Raw genomic sequence first — 19,513 nt, forward strand, 5'->3', positions numbered from 1 at the left:
ATAACTTTTATACTCTACGAGCAGTTTAGTCCCACATTCCTTATTCCATAAAGTTTGATACCCTTTATATAGATTGAGTTGCATCATGAGTGTGTCCCTTGGGGGACATTCAAAGACGGGAGAGCTGAAGGATACTGAGCGATGGCACCTGCTCCATGCTTAGCATGTTTTTTTGCAGGGTCGTTTTACAGTTTCGGAGTGCCCTAGGCGAATTTCAATCTAAAAGCAACGTGTTGCTTTTAATTGTTACAAAACAGTACGTAACAATTATAGTTGTTATAATTGTTACAACTGTCCGTTATGTTTGTAAATGTAACAAAATCATTTAGTAACAATTATGATTGTTATATATTCACTTGTAAACAAAATATTTTTGGACTCCCGACAATTTAGGGCCCTAGGCGACCGCCTAGCTCGCCTACCCCCTATGACAACCCTGATTGGAAGAGCATTCCGAAAGAAAATGAGAATCCCCTCCCCAGTTTAGCTGAGATTGTCCCGTTGGTGGGTGTTTCCATTCCTACATTAGGCCAAGGATCAACCACTTGAAATTATTCTTAACCTTAATCAGGTAAAAACAAATGAAACTTACAGAATACTAACTATACAAAGAGCATATTCTTTGGTACATCATCACCCAAATACCTCTTATGCACAATCATTATTCACACAACCGATCTCCCCAAAAGAAATTCATCACTCCAAAACGCCCATTTCTCCATTTACATGTGACAGATATGCAGCTCCTTGTTCTGTTAAAATAAAGAATTCGAAATAAGGGCGGTTCATTCACATTAATCATGATGCAACATTTTTAGGTGGGTGGAGTAATGCATTTGTCATCTCTTCATGTGTAAAGGTTAAGTCATGGTTGAGGCTCGGGCACATATTATGTAACGAATTGCGAATCCAGAGAGCATTTGAGTTGTTCCCTCTTAATTCAACTCAAGCAGTTTTCTATGTTGATGAGGAATTTTCTAGAGAAAATTTAGAATTCAAATTCAACCTACAAAATGTAATCTATTCAGTCTTCCAATGGCATAATCAAATTTGGAGTTCTGCAGATGTTCATCATTGTGAATTCCATATTGAAAAATTTGGGATTCCATGTTAATTTTGGTCCCTGGAAGTCATGCATGCCATTGGAAAAATCTGTGGTGGTTGCTTATGATTGACACCGCAACTCATAAACTTACAAATCTTCATGTTATGCGTATGAAAACAAGAAACACAAAAGGCATCAACTCAATTCCAAGAGTAATCAAGATTTTTCATGGAAGACAGATGATTACTGCTCATATCAATGTCACAGGAAAGTTTACACATTTTGACTGTTGCTTCCTCATTATCCCACCAGCAAAATCAGATCCAAAACCTAATACCTTTTTTGTCACACCAGATTTGTTGTAAACTAGTAGAGCTAAAAAGAGAAAGTTTCTTCAAAGAAGTTGTGATGTAGCTGTTACATGCAGGAAAATAATATCTTATGTTGCTGATATTAAGGGTATTCTACAAGGAAACAATTCAAACAGCACCGTGCAGCACAATTCAAAATCTTTTAATTAAGGTTTTTTAGTTTTATATGCTTTTAATTACCACCAATTAAATGCATATCTCTGGAAAGTAAAAATTGGTAATGTGCATTTACTAATTGGAGATTTTCTAGGAAGATTGCGGTAGATATTTGGACAAATCATTTCCAGGAATTATGAAAACCGATTTGAGCATTTATTGTATATCTTGAAAATATTCAGTTTTGGAAATTCCTTGGTGTCCAAACTTCCTTGATCTATAAATACCTAAGTTTGAAGTTCAAGAGAAAAGTACCTTAATTAGGCGACATCTCTTACTACCGCTCGTTTTAAATACTTTTTTGAAAATTGAGAAGCTCTACGAGTACCGTTGGTGGGAAACTAGATAATTGCAGTATTATTAGTTTTCGATTTGAGTTGATTGACTAATGGTTGTTGAACTTTGATTGCACCTAGTTTGTTTATGCTTGAGAATCTTCTCTTCTGATATAAGATTCACTCAAACTAGATCGAAGTTTCGACGGGATTATTAGAACTGTTTTTAGAATTAAAGACGTCTTGTGATAATCCATCGTCAAAAGACTCCGTTCTATGCGTGATTTACCTCAAGATATTTAAGTTGTGGTGTGCAGGTATTTAATGAAGATCTAAGAAGATTTGAAGAAAAAGAAGATTTCTTATTTGTTTCATAATCTTTGGTGTGCACAAAAAATTGATCGGCTGGGATTCAACTATAATCGGTTTATCTTAATAGACTTGATTGATTAAATGTATAGATCGACATCAATATATATTATATTTGTGATTTATATATTTGATTGCAAAATCTAAACCCAACTACTTTTGTAGTTGAATATTAGATAGATATAAGACCCGACAATGGAGTTTATTGGTTAAACGGAAGAGCCTTTGTCAAACTCATATCAATATGGTTGGAAAGAGTTGTTACCGAACAAATTTTTTGTTCCTTTACTGTTTGGAATATGAACCAAAGGAATTGTTCGAGTGCGTGCACTTATCGAATTTCGGAAGCACAAGGATGCTAAAGAAACTAGGTGAACTATAGGTTTAGTTGATTGGTCTCAACTATACGAAGTTTTTTTGATTTCGTATAACAGCTAAATTCTGAGAGTATTCAATTCTGGATCTACTAGGTCCCGGGGGTTTTCTACATTTGTAGTTTCCTCGTTAACAAAATCTTGCTGTGTCATTTACTTTTTTTTTTTCCACAATTTTAATCGTCTTTATTATAATTTAAAGTAAATTACACAAACGTCAATTCCGTATTACTTGATAGAAATCCTATAGAGTTTGGTTAAGTCCAAACCTGTTATCAATTAATCACACTTTGATTGTTGTATTGTCTCGATCTCGTATCCATAGATGATCACACAAAGTGTGAATACCGATTTGTTGTATTTCCTCGACTTAGTCTATAGACAATCACTTTTTCGGTAAGAGGACTTATAGGTGAATTTTTTTAGATTGAGGTATATTTGGGTACCCTCGTCTTTTCATCATCATTTCAATTGGTACTAGAGCAGACAAACACGAAAAAGATCTAACAATCCGTGTTTGGTGCGATCCAACCTATAAGACATAACAATAGTGATATAGATAACATAGGAAACTTAACAATAATGTTTATAAACATTTTTCCTCTATTAGTTGCTCTATTAGTCCCACTTTTGATTATTTTGATTTTGATTGTATACCTATTATTCTTACTGAAGTTGATATTTCTAGTTTCATAACAATGATAAGTACTCCAACTTTGAATGAAATTGAAAGTGTGGTTAAAAAAAGATCATCTTAGAGTTCACCTGGTCTACACGGTTTCCAGGCTTGTTTTTATCAATCCCAATTGGAAGCATGTTGGTAAGGATGTTGTGGATGTGGTGTATAAATTTTTTGATTTTATTTTTATGCCGAAAAGTCTCGACAAGACCTATTTGTCTCTGATTCTTAAATGTAAAGAACCTAAAACTCCCTCTGATTATAGACATATAGGTCTTTGTAACACATCTTACAAAATTCTCTCCAGTAGGATTGAGCTCCTTTTGTGCCTAACATGTTTATTCATCACGACATTATTGTTTCTCATGAAATGATACATTGTATGAAATATAAATAAGGGTTCAATGGTACCATGGCCATTAAGTTAGACTTTTCCAAAACCTTTGATAGACTAGAAGGGTGCTTTTTTTATAAATGTCCTAAAAAAGTTTGGTTTTTGTGATAACTTTTGCAATTTAATTCTGAAATGCATTTTCACCACCAGTATAAACAATTTGTTGAATGGTTCTCCTTGTCAATAATACTCTTTCTAAATAACATTAAGACAAGAAGACCCTTTGTCACCTTATCTTTTCATTATATTCATAGAATTCCTCTCTACGAGTTTTTTTATTGCTGAATCTAACAAGGTTATATTTGGCGTGAAAGTTGCTAGAGGATCCCCTTTTAGTTCTCACCTTCTTTTTGCAGATAATGTTCTCATCTTCACCGAGGCTGATATGTAAAATGTGATAGGTATTCTGGACATTATAAATAATTTCGGTATGTACTCTGGTCAACTTTTGAATTTTCAAAATACTTTTATTCATTTCAGTAAAACATTAGTCCTAGTGCTTGTGTTGATTTGGGTAAATCTCTTAATATGAATCCTGTGTCAGACTCATATACGTATTTAGGATCTCATATCCTTCTAGAGCACAATAAAAAAAGATCTTTTAGTTCTATTATGCAGTTTTTTGAAGCTAGATTGAATAACTGGAGTATCTCTTCTCTTAACCAAGCTGGAAGAACTACTATAGTTAAGTCTGTACTTTGCTATCTTCCATCTTATCAAATGATTTATTTTAAAATCCAAAGAACTTAATTTATGAATTAGACTCTCTCAGGATGCATTTTTGGTGGGGATATAAAGGTAACAAAGGTATTTGCTTTAAATCTTGGATGAGTTTGTTTCTTTCAAAATATTTAGGTGGTAATCCTTGAAGTCTTTAATGAAACTCTAATTACAAAACTTACTTGAAAACTTTGCAATGAGTCAGGTAGCCTTCTTAATGATGTTGTGAAAGCTAAATATTATAAGGATCTGATTTTATGCACATCGATAAACTGAAAAATATTTTCTCTTGAATTTGGAGGGGCATTTATGAAGGTCTCGAAAATATTAAAAAGTTTTCTTGCTGGGATGTTAGATGTGGAACTAAAACCAAGATATGGTTAGATAAGTGGTCATAGGCCTCCATCAACCTCCAGAACCTGCTACGAATCCAAATTTTTCGTCTGCATACTCTTTTGTTTATGATTTTTTTTTGCATGGCACTAAAGATTGGAATGTTGGTCTTAATTATTTTATGCTCTCTCCAGCAACTGCAAATAAAATTCTTGGTATGAATGTTCATAGGATGGGAGTTGATACTTTAATTGGATGCCTGCTAAAAAGGGTTATATGTTGGTTAAAAGTGCTTACAATTCCCTTATTCTACTAAGAATCATAATCCAGGTTTTCAATCTCCAGTCTCTTCTAGTGTATGGAATGCCTTATGGAAAACTAAACTCCCTTACAAAATAAAAATTTTCATGTGGAAATGCCTAAGAGATATAGTTCCTAAAAGGGGTAAGTAAGGATATATGAGCCAGACATTGATCTTCAATGTAGTATTTGTACTGTTCCTTTAGAAATTATTGAGCATTTGTTAATCGAGTTTCCTTATGCTAAATCAGTTTGGATAGAAATCAGTGTTATGGTTTCTAATAAATTTAAGTATAATCTTTATATTCTTATGATAACCTCTTGGATGATATGGAAAGATCTTTGTTCGGCCGTTTTCCATATATAAAACCTTATAATACCAGTACTATTGATGTAATCTAAATGCTTACTGACCAATGATGTTCCTTTACTTTTCCATTATCTTCCCAGGATAATAGTATTTCAGATATGCAATGCAATCACTGAGATCCTCCTGATAAGGATTAGATGAAAATAAATGTTGATGTAAATAAAAAAAAAAAAGAAAAGAATAGAACTAACTAATCGTGATTTTACTGGAAAATACTATGGACCGAGGACAGTACATCAATGAAACAGTTGGGATGTATGGCCCTACAACAAGCTATGTCATGGGCTATGACGATGGATTATGCAAAAGTAGTTTTGAATCAGATAATCAACTTCATATTAAATCGAACAATAAATCAATTGTTATTGTTCATTGGTGAAAACATGGTTTTATTTTAGACATTAAGTTTATGTTACATGATAAACATTTATGGTCTTGTGATTTTGTTCATCGTACTTAGAAATGGGTATCAGATCATTTAGCTAAGAAGGCAAAGTCTGAGAATTCTAGTTATGAGTTTTACAATGCTTTTCCTCGATACTTGGATAAACTCAAATAAACTTCATTTAGCTCTTTCCAAAAAATTCCTTTTAGAATAAAGAAAATGAAAAAAAATTCTTTTAATATTTTTAGGAAAAAAAATAATTACCCACAAAAACACGAAAAGAAAATGGAAAAATGATATGTACGATGGATAATCCGATAAACGCCGTCAAAGCTATCATGTGGTTTCAGAAATTCCCTTAAAAATGTAAACATCCTAATCTCCATTATAAATATTTATTATGACATGAACTAAATAATTGTATTGGGACCGAAAAAATTACTTAATTTAGCAAAACTATTAATGTATAAAATTTGGCTTATACAAATTTAGTTGGAACCATGAAATTCTATTATTTTAACGAAATCATTAATTTAACGATGATTAATTTACGAAAGTTTTGGTGTACTCTGGTCAAGAAAACTCTTAACTTAAAAAATAAAGAAGACTCATAGGATGCTCTATTCCATTGCACGTCCTCGCCAGACCGAACTCTATTTTTTCTGTCAACAGTACACTCGTCACTCATACGAATTTTAGCTCGCACCGTACGCGCCCAAATGTCCTCAGTCTAATTTCTTTCCTCTTTTCCCAAAAAAAATAAAATAAAATTCATTTCACTATTTTCCTTTTTCTCTAACATAATTTTTCTAGGGTTTTTGTTCCCCTTTCCCCTCTCTCTCTCGCGGAAGTAGAAATCTGAAGCAGTAGTAGACGACGAAGAAGAAGAGTTAAGCAGTGTGAAATAGTTGTAAATAGTAGCACTAAAGGATGGCATCAACTTCTGGTACCAAAGAAGTTCATGATGAACCTCCTCCTTCTTCTTCTGGTACTGCTGCTGTAAAGGATTTGATGGAACATGTCTTTACTTGGAGTATTGATGATATACTCAACGATGATCTCTACAAATACAAGGTAATCTCTCTATCTCTCTCTTTCTCACTCACTCACTTTATCATATTAGACTAGAAATTATAAGTTCACTGAAATTTACCCTAGATTTTTGTAATTTCTAGTCTTGATTCTTTGATTAGTTCATGTAGATGATGTCGATTATGCTTGATTTTTATGCTTAATTAGACAATTTTAGCCCCAAATTTTGAATTTCTTGACCTACACCGCTATCACTAGCCCTATCCTGCACTGCATCATGAACCTGCACTAATAATCACTATGGCTATTATCCAATTATGGAGGTTTTTACAGTGGGGATGGGTGTTCTGGTGGGGTTGGTGGTCAGCACATGCTTAAATAGTATGGAAGTTTTACAGTTGGGTCTGGGTAGACAACTGCTATGAACGCCCACTACCACCATGGTAGCCGTGGTGGTCTATCAAATGTTGTGGAAGTTTTACAGTATGAACGCCAGTTACTCAACTGTAAACCTTAGTGGCAATTACTGTAAGGATCTGCACGGGACTAAGTACTCGTGAGCATCACAATGAGATGACCAATGATAAATCAGTAAGCCGTTGAGGTTGATATGAATTCTCATTTTCTTTGACCTCAACTGATTAGGTCAATCCACTCTATTGGCCGTTATTACTTCCAATTTAAGATCTATCTTATGTTAACATCTTTCAATGATACTTAATTTCTAACTTCTCACTGCTAAGGTGTGCTAGTCATACGTGGATTTTGAGTATGATTTGTTGAATTTTGTATGTCCTATTTGAACTTAGAAAATGTGTTTGTTTTTGAAGGTGGAAATGATACCTAAGCGGTTTGAGTCGGTACAACATTATCTTGGTACTTATACTATACCGTTGCTGGAAGAAACTCGCATGGAGATAAGTTCACAAATGGAGTTTATGTCAGGTGTACCTCACGCTGAAGTAACATCAGTAGAGGAGTCGAAGCTGCATGAGGGGTCATTCTTGTATTGCATCAAGGTTCAGAACTGGAGAAACCGGCATGGTGGATATGGCAAAAAACCATACAATCCCAAACCTTCAGATCTGTTTATTTTGGGCAATACTGTACCTGAAGTTGCTTCAGACTTGCAGCGGTTTGGAAGCAGTTGGTCTTTGGCTTCAGTTGTAGAAGATGTGAAAGAGTCCGATTCTATTGGACACGAAGATACACTCATATGCTTTCAGGTTAAGACCTCAAAGCCCTTAACGATAGAGATGAAAGGGGGCAGGAGGAAATCACTTTTTGTGGTGTTTCTGGTAACTTGGCAACAAACACTAGAACATGGAAGGCGCTACATATGTTTCGAAACTTGAATGTTATCAAGGAAGTTCTGTGTGCCAATTCCATGGTAAGATATATCTACCACTTATTCAAGCCTTTAAACACTTCTCATAATGCGAACTGTAAATGATGCTATCTACGGGATTTGGCTTCACTTTATGGCCTCAGGCATTTCTTTCCCAATTTTGGAGTTGGTTTCTCTTTCTTTTACATTACATAGATATGAGAAACAAGATAGTAACATTTTTTTTATATCGGCTTTATGATGATGCAGGTAAAGGAAAATTGTTGTCTCTGTTCTGCACAAGTTGACATGATTTGGACCGGAAAAGTTGATTCACAACTGTTACTGGATCTTAATGAATCTCAAAGAGCAGCGGTATTGGGTACTATATCTGCAGTGCAATGTAAACACAGGTCTTCTGTGAAACTTGTTTGGGGTCCACCTGGGACAGGGAAAACCAAAACCATCAGTATATTGCTGTATAGCTTGCTAAGTACGAATTGTAGAGCACTTGCTTGTGCCCCGGAAAACATCGCAGTTGCTGAACTAGCACTACGCATCTTAAACCTTCACAATGATGCGTGCAAATCAAACTTGGAAAAGAACAAGTCAGGTTGTTCGTTAGGGGACTTTCTCTTGTTTGGGAATGTGAATGGATTGGAGTTATGTGATGATCTTGGAATGATTTATGTGGATCATCGCGTGGATAGTCTTGTGGAGTCTTTTTCTCCATTAACTGGTTGGAAGAAACATTTCAATTCCATGGTGGATTTCCTTGAAGATTGTGTATCACAGTATCATTTGCTTTTGGAGAATGAAATAATTACAGAGGTTCAAGTAATGGAGAAAATTGAAACTAATTCTGAAGTCCACGTGTCATTTCTCAAGTCTGCAAAAGACCGATTCAGAGCTTTGGTGGTACCACTCAAAAGAAGCATCAGAATATTATGCACCCATCTCCCTAAAAGACTTATTTTGCTGGACAATTTCGAAAAGATGGTTACTCTCCGTGGTTTGCTTGAATGTTTTGAAATTTTGCTATCCCAAAGTCAGGTGGCTGACAAGGAATTAGAGGAACTCTTTGCACAACAAGAAAATTATTGCAGCCACATTAGGCAAGATGAGGATTGAAACCGTACAGGCTCTAAGATGTGTCAGTCGTTCTCTTGGTGGTCGCCTTCCAACTTCAACCAACAGAAGTTTCTTAACAGAGTTCTGTTTGAAAAATTCATCCCTCATTTTTTCCACAGTGTCAAGTTCATATAATCTGCATGATGTAGACCTGGGACCACTGGATTTGGTGGTAATTGATGAAGCTGCTCGGTTGAAAGAGTGTGAATAAGTGATTCCCATGCAGCTTAAAGCTATACAACACGCTGTCCTAATTGGCGATGAGTGCCATCCACAAGCTAGGGTCAAAATTAAGGGAAGTATAAGTAGTATAGCATCAATTTTTCTCTTTGAAATCATGTTTTCGATCTTAATATTTTTCAATGTGTTGTAATCTTAGGTGCCGTATGAAGCTGGCTTAGGAAGAAGTCTATTTGAAAGGTTGGGTTTCTTTGGGCATTCGGAGGACCTTCTCAACATGCAGTACAGAATGCATCCTGAAATAAGCTCTTTCCCAAATCGCAAATTTTTTAAAGACCAGATTATAGATGCTCCAAGTGTTCTTTGAAAATTCTCAACATAATTATCTACCTGGACCTGTGTTTGGTCCCTATTCATTCATAAATATTTCTAATGGGAGGGAGGAGGCAGATGAAGCTGGGAATGGTACAAAAAATATGGTTGAGGTTGCAGTTGTAGTGGCAATATTGCAAAACCTCTATAAAGGTATGATCAGTCTTAATAAATTGATTGCAATACCTTCTTTGTTATGATATATATGATTATAACTTTTAGAATTATTCAAAATAATAGTGAGGATGATACAAAATTGCAGATGTTGTATATAAATACCCTAGATGTGATGAACATTTTATTTCACATTTTCTACAAAATTGTCGAATTGTTAAATCATTAATAGTCCATTTATTCTACATATAAAGGATGTTTTTGTCCGTTCACAGCATGGGAAGGCTCAACACGTTGCTTAACGATTGGTATTATATCTCCGTACGCTGCCCAAATTGCTGAAATAGAGAATAAAGTTGGTCAGAAATATGGGAAGCTAAAGGATTTTAAAGTGAAAGTGATTTCTGCTGATGGATTCGATGGTGGCGAGGAAGATGTGATGATAATATCTACTGTTGGGTCTCATCACAGTTGTGGATCAGATGGATTCCTGTCGAACCCGCTACGTGCTAATGTTGCTCTCTCTTTTTTTTTTTGAAAAGAGGGGTTAAAATTGATATAGCACGTTGCTCTCTCTTTTTTTAAAAGAGGGGTTAAAATTAATAACTGGATGCCGAGGAGGCATAAATTACAGAGAATTACATGAAAAAAAAATAAAGATAAACAATACAGTATATAAACTAGCAAGCATCATCTTAGGAGAGCTCACGCGCACAAACAATACATACACCAGCTTAATGCCACCCGTCACTTCGGATAAAGCTTTTCCTCCCACCAGATCTTCAAAGTATAATCCGCCGAACACATGGGATGGAAGTCCCCACTGATACAAGAGAGCTTTGACCGCGACAATTGTGTCGGCTTCATTTTGGCTTTTATTATGGAAGAATCGTCTATTCCCCTCCAACCAGACAGCCCACAAGATAGCATGCGGAAGGCAATTCCAAATAAAGTTGTGCCTGACATTAGACCACTGTCTTGTCCATCCATCAAGGCACATCCCTGTCGTGAAAGGCATCGCTGTATTCATTCCTGTGTATCTTAGAAAGTAGATCCACACCTCATAAACAAAGGAACAATGAAGTAAAATGTGGCTGTTAGTTTCCTCCTCCATGAGGCACAGCTTACATCTAATATCCGTTGTTGGTGGTACCACTGCTCATCTTACCAATACATCAGCATTCCATAGTGTAGGCCAAAGGAAGAAGGATACTTTTGTAGGGATTATATCATTCCACAAAATATGGGGGTTTGTGAAGTGAATTTCGTCTTGGTATGTCTCATCAATTTGAACATTGTAGCACGATTTAGCAGAGAACTCACCTGTAGCCGAGTGAAGCCAAACTCTACGATCCGGAATATTGGATATTATTTCTGCATTGCCAATATCATGCACCAATTGCACAACCTCTGCAATTTCTTCGTCTTTCAAGTTCCTTTTGAGACCCAAATTCCAAGCTGAGTTTGAGGATGCCCCATGGATAACCTCGCTTATAGTTGCATTCTCAGAGGTAGAAAGTTTCCATATTCTAGGAAATTTATCACGTAATGGAATTGTTGTGCACCAGTTTTCCTTCCAGAAACTAGTATTCTCCATTATTCACAGTAATATGAGAATTCACGGTTACAAGAGGGAGAGCAGTCATAATACCTTTCCATAAGCTCGTGCCATGTGAAGTACGAACAGGATCTGGATACCAAGATTCTTCATTTCCTCCGTACTTTTGATGAACAGTTTTCCTCCACAGATGCTTTTTCTCGGAAGCATATCTCCATATCCATTTTGCTAGCAAAGCCCTATGTGTAAGCTTAATTTTGCGTATCCCCAATCCCCCTTTCGCTTTCTGTCTACAAATTTTCTTCCATCCCACAGAATGAAATGTTTTTTTCTCTTGCTCACCCCATAAAAAATCTCTACATAATTTCTCTTGCTAATGTTGCTCTCTCACGGGCTAGGTACAACTAGTGTGTTCTTCACTTTTTAGGTAGAAAAGTATACTGTAGAAGATTTGTATATATGCTAATTTGGATTACCTTTTAGTCATTGTTAACTTGTCATGTGTTAACCTTTCAGGCACTGCCTTTGGATTTTGGGGAATGACAAAAAGTTGTGTAAAATTGGATCTTTCTGGGAGGATTTAATTCGTGACGCGAAGCAGCGGCAGTGTTTTTTCAATGCTGATGAAGATGAAGAGCTAGTGAAAGCAATGATCAAGGCCAACAAAGAGCTTGATCAGTTAGATAATTTACTTAATGAAGATAGTATGCTTTTCAAAAGCGCATTGTGGAAGGTAAACTATTCCAGGATTGAATCGAAACTTTATGTGGTAACTCTGTCCAGCTTGTGAAACAGTATAAGGTTGGAAGGGTTTATATTATTTCTAGCGTGGATGTTGCAAAATATTCATGTTACACCCAAGTTTTAAAGATATGGGACATTTTACCTCTTGAGGAAATACCTAAGCTATTGAAGAGTCTGGACAGCATATTCTCCATATACACTGACGAAAATATTAAGGGGTATGTATGCTATCTTTGCTCTCACTAAACACCAGTTTTTTTGTTGTAACGTCTCTTGAATTCTGTATTCGAAGGCTATGTTTGATTACTGGAAGAAGTTATGTCTCGTTCAAGTGAGCGAACTTGATGAATCACTTGTACAGACAATGTAGGTTACAAGCAGTAAAGAGGAATGGAGTTCACGTGGTATCAAGGTTGAAGTTTGGACTTGAACTTTAAACTCTTACACAAATTCATAAATGACATAGTTAGAGGAAAAGTGATTAGATAAAGATTTGTTTATCAAGACACTATTTTTACGTGCTTAATTTTGTGCAGTTACTGAATGAAGGCAATTTTGAGATGGCAACAATGTGTTTTGAAAGAGCTGGTGATTCATTCTTGGAGAAACTCGCTAAAGCTGCTGGTGTTCAGAGTTTTCTTAAGAGATGTGCCCTTCATTATCATCAATAGAATGATACTAACAATATGATGAGGTCATGATTATCTTGATGAGCTCGCCCTCTTCGAAGCAGAGTCTGAAAATTTTATGGAAGGTGCAACGGTTGCGAGATTGAAAGGGGATCGTCTGCTTGAGGCAGATATGTTAGAGAAGGCAGGGCACATAGTAGAAGCGGTAGAGGTAATTCTGTTTTATGTTCTTAACAGTTCTGTTTGGGCAAATGGAAACGAAAGTTGGCCATTGAAAAAATTTCTGTACAAAGAAAAACTTGTGGCAAAAGTTAAGTTGATGGCAAAAGGCAAAGATCATTTTTTTTATGAATCCGTTAGTAAAGAGGCAAGCATATTATCAGACACCATAGTAGATTGTCAGAGATGAATGACTGTTTAATTGCTTCACAAGAGTCTGCATGGTGAAATTATTTCCTTGAGGAAAATCATCGATTACCATCTAGATATAGCACCCTCTGAGTACATTTGGGTAGATAACGTGGTCTTGAACACAATCAAATATGTAGAGAAATCAATATCCAAGAACAGGGTCTCCATTCAGACATTGACTTACTTTTGGAATTTATGGAAGGAAAAGATAGTTGACATATTGAATTATCTCAATTCTCTTGGAAATCAAGATAAACAAGGCTACAAAAGATATGAGAATTTCTGTTTGGGTTACTTAGGTGTGTATAAGCAGGAACATGATCAAAGCTCCATGTACATTTTGCTGAACAGAGACTTACTTGGAATGAATGATCACCAGTTCGCATCTTCTGCTCGAAGCTATTGGTTTTCTACATTGATGAATCTCTGTTTGCAAGTACTGGAGAAGCTGGAAAGCCTTCATAAAATATCTGGTGTGCGCAAAGTTGGAAAGGATTCTTTCATGACATATACCGGTCCTTTTCGACAGGGAATAGCCACTCTTTACAGTTATGAAGTTTCGAAATCGATAGTAGAGTCCAAGATATCGGGCAAGAGGCTTCCTGGAGAAGTGCTCAAATGCTTGGAAAATTCCAGGCATCGTTTTTTCTTGTCAGAGGGACACAAAGCATATGATGTACAAACATATGATGGATCTGAGACTAACTGATCTTGCTCAGGATTTAATCAAAGGAGCCACCATTGAGATCATGAGCACAAAAGGCGGGTTAACGTATATGCAGGTGTGGACTGTGGTTTTGCTGATTTTCATGTTCGGTAATCTAAGTGAAGAACTGTATCAACTTATACTACAACATTCGGATCTGCCTCCAGCCTATGAAGTTTTCTTCAAGCAGTTGAAAGAGAACAAGATATCGGGTTTGGTCTCGGTTTCTTTGGTCAGCAATTTTGAAAAATTAATACAAGAAACAAACATCTACAACTGGAAGAAAGACTATCTTTACATGTTTCCTTCCTGGGTTGTTTATTTTCTTGAGGGTCTTCATTTCTTGGTTTCATCTTGGCATGGTTCCTTTTTCACACTAAAGTCTTCTGTCCGAACAATTCCCTGGGGGAAACTAAGATGCAACTCAAGCTCTTTATCAGAAGCTGACTCAAAAGTTTTCTCGAGGAGGTCTTTCGATTTTATAGCATCCAAGATCAAAGAAATTCTTACAAATAAGTTAGATTGCCTTTGGGGACTGTGTGGCTTACTACCCTTTTCTGGTCTGGAAGTTGGTTCTCTTGGTTACTTTAATTTGTTTGAATTCTGGACGTCACTTTGATTTGCTGTACACTTTACTTGGCAGATACGATATAATAACCCTACTGCCGGCTGAGTTTGCTAAGATCCTAGAGAAAAGAGGCACAAGCCGCACAAGGCCTTTTCATAAGTTGCTTGCTGATGTCCTAAAAGGAATGAAGACAGGAAATATTCAGAGAGAATTTTTGAGCCACAATGTCTTGGTGATAGATGTGGATATGATTCACTCCAGAGAAGACATATTGAGAATATGGAAGTCCAAGTGTTTGTTCCTCCGGTTTTGATCATACAAGTTATACCGAATGTGCAGCTGAGTGTGATGATGATATTCCTGAAGGATATATCAGTGTTGCTCGTTTGATGCAACTTTTTATGAATACATCTCGTGTCTACATGTTTTCGAAATCAGCTTTCATGATTGCAAACCACAGATGAAGGTTTGTTTCATGGCTCTTTATTTTCCTTTTTCCAATATCAGAACTTGTGACATTTTTTCTTTCTTTTCAGTTGGATATTTGCATTTGCTTTATAGAAGTTAATCGTGCATTTTATAACTCTGAAAAATGGGTGAGGGAACTACAGCAGCTCTCTATTACTTTAAACGGCAGGTTAGTTATTCCAAGTATATCTTGTATTGCAATACTGTTGTGCAATTCAGCTTGCATTCTTATGAGGTTATTCAGTACTTCATTTCTAAGTAGAAGTAAGCTCTAGCGTGGAATACCATACGAATCAAGTCTCTCTCTACATTGCAGAAATTTCCTGACCGCTGTATTTAGAACATTTTTACTGTTTGGTTCATAGAAGCATGTGTTCTCTTCGGATCAAAAATTGGTGACTGCTTTAAGAAGTTGAGTGTACCTCCAAAATTGAGACCATTCCTAATCGAGGGTTTCTTTGGGTTGATTCCTTATAGCAAGAAAATCAAGAATGAAGAAAGACAAAAGTCCACGAAGCAGGCTGGAAGGAACTGGCTTGCCCATTGATGCATAGACTAGGTGGATGGCGGTCATAGCACCCATTTCGAAGCTATTATGTCTTTTCATGAAATGTTCAAAATCTTGGTCTGACTTCTTGTTACCTGTAAAAGAAAACTGTAGCTTCAGATATGAACCCCAAGGAGTTGGAACTTTATCTTTGGTAAAAATGACGTCCAGAAAAGCTATTTCTTCTGCATTTGTATTGTCGGACGACTCGGACTGAACGCCCACCAACCCATAAAAGCAAATTTGGTCCACACTTAGCTTTTCTGCTCGTAAAAATTTACAATGTGCTCTTGTAACTGAAATCTATCAGATAGTGCTTAGTGATTTGATAATTTGAAGCAAGTCGTGAACTTTAGTTTTCAAAGCAAAACCCGTATAAAGGCTAGTATCGTCATTTAGAAGATTCTAAGGGTCCAAGGGGGAAACAACAGGACGACCATCTTGGCCCGGCCCAGGTAACTGAAACGTATTAGAAGTCTCCAGAAAGCGACAACGCACAAAGAACATTCTGGAGTCTAAAACCGCTTCAAAAAGACCGCCCAAAATAGTAGAACCCTCTAGAACTCCCAAAACCACCATCAAAAAAATTCCGGAAATTCCAATCTTACATATAAAATCCCATCCTCAATCTCTCTCCGATTCACATCAGTAAAACCGAATTATTCTCATCGCAGTCGCAATCTCGAAAAGCACTCTCTGTTCAATCTTTGATTCGAAAAGAAAAACTCTCTGTGTGTGTTTTTAAATTTGGTTGAAGATTCTAATGGCGGAAGTACAGATGGGAGGAGAAGCACCAGAAACATTTGCGTTTCAAGCTGAGATTAATCAGTTGTTGAGTTTGATTATTAATACTTTTTACAGTAACAAAGAGATCTTCTTAAGAGAATTGATCAGTAATTCATCTGATGCTTTGGATAAAATTAGATTTGAAGGGTTATCTGACAAGAGTAAATTGGAGGCTCAACCTGAGTTGTTTATAAGGATCGTTCCTGATAAAGTTAATAAGACTCTTACCATTACTGATAGTGGTGTTGGAATGACTAAAGCAGGTATGAATTTCTGAAACCCCTGATTTTGATCTTGAATCTTCTCTGTAAATACTGTGATCCGAAAATTTTGTTCTTCATTTTTGATTTGGAATCGGTGTTAAATCGGCGTGACTCAGTTTTGTTCAGTTAGTGATTGGTGATTTTCTGCAATTTGTGCTTTTCTTATTCAGTATTTGATGAGATGATTTTGGAATGATATCAGTACTTTGATGATTTTGAAACAATCTGTATGGATGGTTAAGTAAGATTTTGGCAGTACTGAGTTGGTGTCGAGTCTCAGAGAGTTGATCTTGATCGAGTGATTCGTAGCATGCTGCTAGAAATCGATTTCAATCGGAATTGACATGATTTTTAGGAGTTTAGCTCAATTGTGACTGTATTCTGTGTGTTCCGGAAATTTTGGGTGATTCTGTTAGTTCTGATTGTGTTTTGGTTATGGTGGTTTTGCAGATTTGGTGAACAATTTGGGAACAATAGCAAGGTCAGGGACCAAGGAGTTTATGGAAGCTCTACAAGCTGGAGCAGATGTCAGTATGATTGGGCAGTTTGGTGTTGGGTTTTACTCTGCTTATCTTGTGGCTGAGAAAGTTATTGTGACTACAAAACACAATGATGATGAGCAGTACATTTGGGAGTCTCAAGCTGGTGGATCATTTACTGTTACTAGAGATGTTGATGGTGAACAATTGGGTAGAGGGACTAGAATCACTCTATTCCTCAAGGAGGATCAGGTAGGACAAACACTCCAGTTCCCTTTTTGTTTCTGTGTTTGGTTCAATTGATGTTCTTTTGGTTTCTGATTGTGGGTTTGGTTGTTTTTTGCAGTTGGAGTACTTGGAAGAGAGGAAGATTAAGGATCTTGTGAAGAAGCATTCTGAATTTATCAGTTACCCAATTTATCTCTGGACTGAGAAGACAATTGAGAAGGAAGTGAGTGATGATGAAGATGATGAGCCTAGAAAGGAAGAAGAAGGAGCTGTTGAGGAAATTGATGAAGAGAAAGACAAGGATGCTAAGAAAAAGAAGAAGGTGAAGGAAGTTACTCATGAATGGGAATTGATTAACAAGCAGAAACCAATTTGGTTGAGGAAACCAGAGGAGATCACAAAAGAGGAGTATGCTTCATTCTACAAGAGCTTGACAAATGACTGGGAAGAGCATCTTGCTGTCAAGCATTTCTCTGTTGAAGGACAGCTTGAATTCAAGGCAGTTCTGTTTGTGCCTAAAAGGGCTCCTTTCGATCTTTTTGATACAAAAAAGAAGATGAACAACATCAAGTTGTATGTCAGGAGGGTGTTCATTATGGATAATTGTGAGGATTTGATTCCTGAATATCTTTCGTTTGTCAAGGGTGTTGTTGATTCAGATGATCTGCCGCTTAACATCTCTCGTGAAATGCTTCAACAGAACAAGATTTTGAAGGTCATCAGGAAGAATCTTGTGAAGAAATGTATTGAAACGTTCACTGAAATTTCTGAGAACAAGGAAGACTATGCTAAGTTCTATGAGGCTTTTTCCAAGAACTTGAAATTGGGAATCCATGAGGACAGTCAGAACAGAGCCAAGATTGCTGACTTGCTCCGCTACTACTCTACAAAGAGTGGAGAAGAGATGACCAGCTTGAAGGATTATGTTACCAGGATGAAGGAGGGGCAGAAGGATATTTACTACATCACTGGTGAAAGTAAGAAAGCTGTTGAGAACTCCCCATTCTTAGAGAGACTCAAGAAGAGAGGTTATGAAGTTTTGTTCATGGTTGACGCTATCGATGAATACGCAGTTGGGCAATTGAAGGAATATGATGGGAAGAAGCTTGTTTCTGCAACTAAGGAAGGTCTGAAATTAGATGATGAGACCAAAGAAGAGAAGAAGCTGAGAGAGGAAAAGAAGAAGTCTTTCGAGAGTCTCTGCTAGACCATCAAGGACATTTTGGGTGACAAAGTTGAGAAAGTTGTGGTGTCTGACAGAATTGTGGATTCTCCTTGCTGCTTGGTGACTGGAGAATATGGTTGGACTGCAAACATGGAGAGGATTATGAAAGCTCAAGCATTAAGGGACAGCAGCATGAGTTCTTACATGTCCAGCAAGAAGACTATGGAGATAAATCCTGACAATGGAATCATGGAGGAGTTGAGGAAGAGAGCTGAGGCTGATAAGAACGACAAGTCCGTCAAAGATTTGGTGATGCTGTTGTTTGAGACTGCTCTTTTGACTTCTGGCTTCAGCCTGGAGGAGCCAAACACCTTTGCAGCGAGAATTCACAGAATGTTGAAGCTTGGACTGTGCATTGAGGAAGAGGAAGAAGCTGCTGGTGATGATGCTGAAATGCCTGCGCTGGAGGAAGATGCAGCTGTAGAGAGCAAGATGGAGGAAGTTGATTAAAGAATCAGCAGGTCATGTTAGGAGTGTTTCTACCTGTAGTTGTCATCTTTCAAAACCTCTGGTGGTCACCTGTCAAAAATTAGGTTCTGTTTGTTCTTTTTTTTTGGTTGTTTTTGAGTACCTCCGACAATCATGGAGTAGTAAGGGTGGTTGATATTTTGGTGGTTGTATGTATCGTTTGGGCTTTGGCTGTGGTAATTCAGCAATCTTTTTATTTCTCCTAATTCTAATTGTGTCATGTCTGCTCTTTTAATCTATTGAACCTTGTAGGCTGACACATTTGCTAAATCTGAGTGTGATGTTGAAAGGTGTATTCTTCTCGGTTTAAAAGGCATTGAACAAAGAATTCAACAAATTATCCAAAACCGACTGTAAAAATTATCTCAAAATATCTCTACAAAAATAAGATCAGCTCCATTTCTGCTTGAAGAGGGTTGCTTAATTGGATATATTTGATGGAATTACCCTTTTCCATCATAAGAGCGTGTGCTTGCAACCAGAGACAGAAGTTATTCTTAGAAAAC

The 19,513-nt window shown here is 36.7% G+C and overlaps 2 protein-coding genes and 1 pseudogene across 2 annotated transcripts; all 3 read left to right on the top strand.

Moving 5' to 3' along the window:
* Positions 1 to 6,582: 6,582 nt before the first annotated feature.
* On the top strand, positions 6,583 to 10,591 carry LOC113302622. Its single transcript, XM_026551566.1, has 4 exons — positions 6,583 to 6,845; positions 7,634 to 8,193; positions 8,401 to 9,966; positions 10,203 to 10,591. Exons 1-2 carry the CDS (start codon positions 6,702 to 6,704, stop codon positions 8,156 to 8,158), a joined length of 669 nt encoding a protein of 222 aa, XP_026407351.1. The 5' UTR covers positions 6,583 to 6,701; the 3' UTR covers positions 8,159 to 8,193; positions 8,401 to 9,966; positions 10,203 to 10,591.
* LOC113304171 lies at positions 8,256 to 10,465 on the top strand. The gene is made up of 5 exons (XM_026553228.1): positions 8,256 to 8,294; positions 8,401 to 8,967; positions 9,641 to 9,723; positions 9,881 to 9,966; positions 10,203 to 10,465. Exons 1-5 carry the CDS (start codon positions 8,256 to 8,258, stop codon positions 10,463 to 10,465), a joined length of 1,038 nt encoding a protein of 345 aa, XP_026409013.1.
* Positions 10,592 to 16,103: 5,512 nt separating the features above from the next.
* LOC113304215 lies at positions 16,104 to 19,289 on the top strand (annotated as a pseudogene).
* The last annotated feature ends 224 nt before the right edge of the window (positions 19,290 to 19,513 follow it).

The sequence above is a fragment of the Papaver somniferum genome, chromosome 8 (genome assembly GCF_003573695.1).
Source record: "Papaver somniferum cultivar HN1 chromosome 8, ASM357369v1, whole genome shotgun sequence".
In the NCBI taxonomy this organism is placed as follows: Eukaryota; Viridiplantae; Streptophyta; class Magnoliopsida; order Ranunculales; family Papaveraceae; genus Papaver; species Papaver somniferum.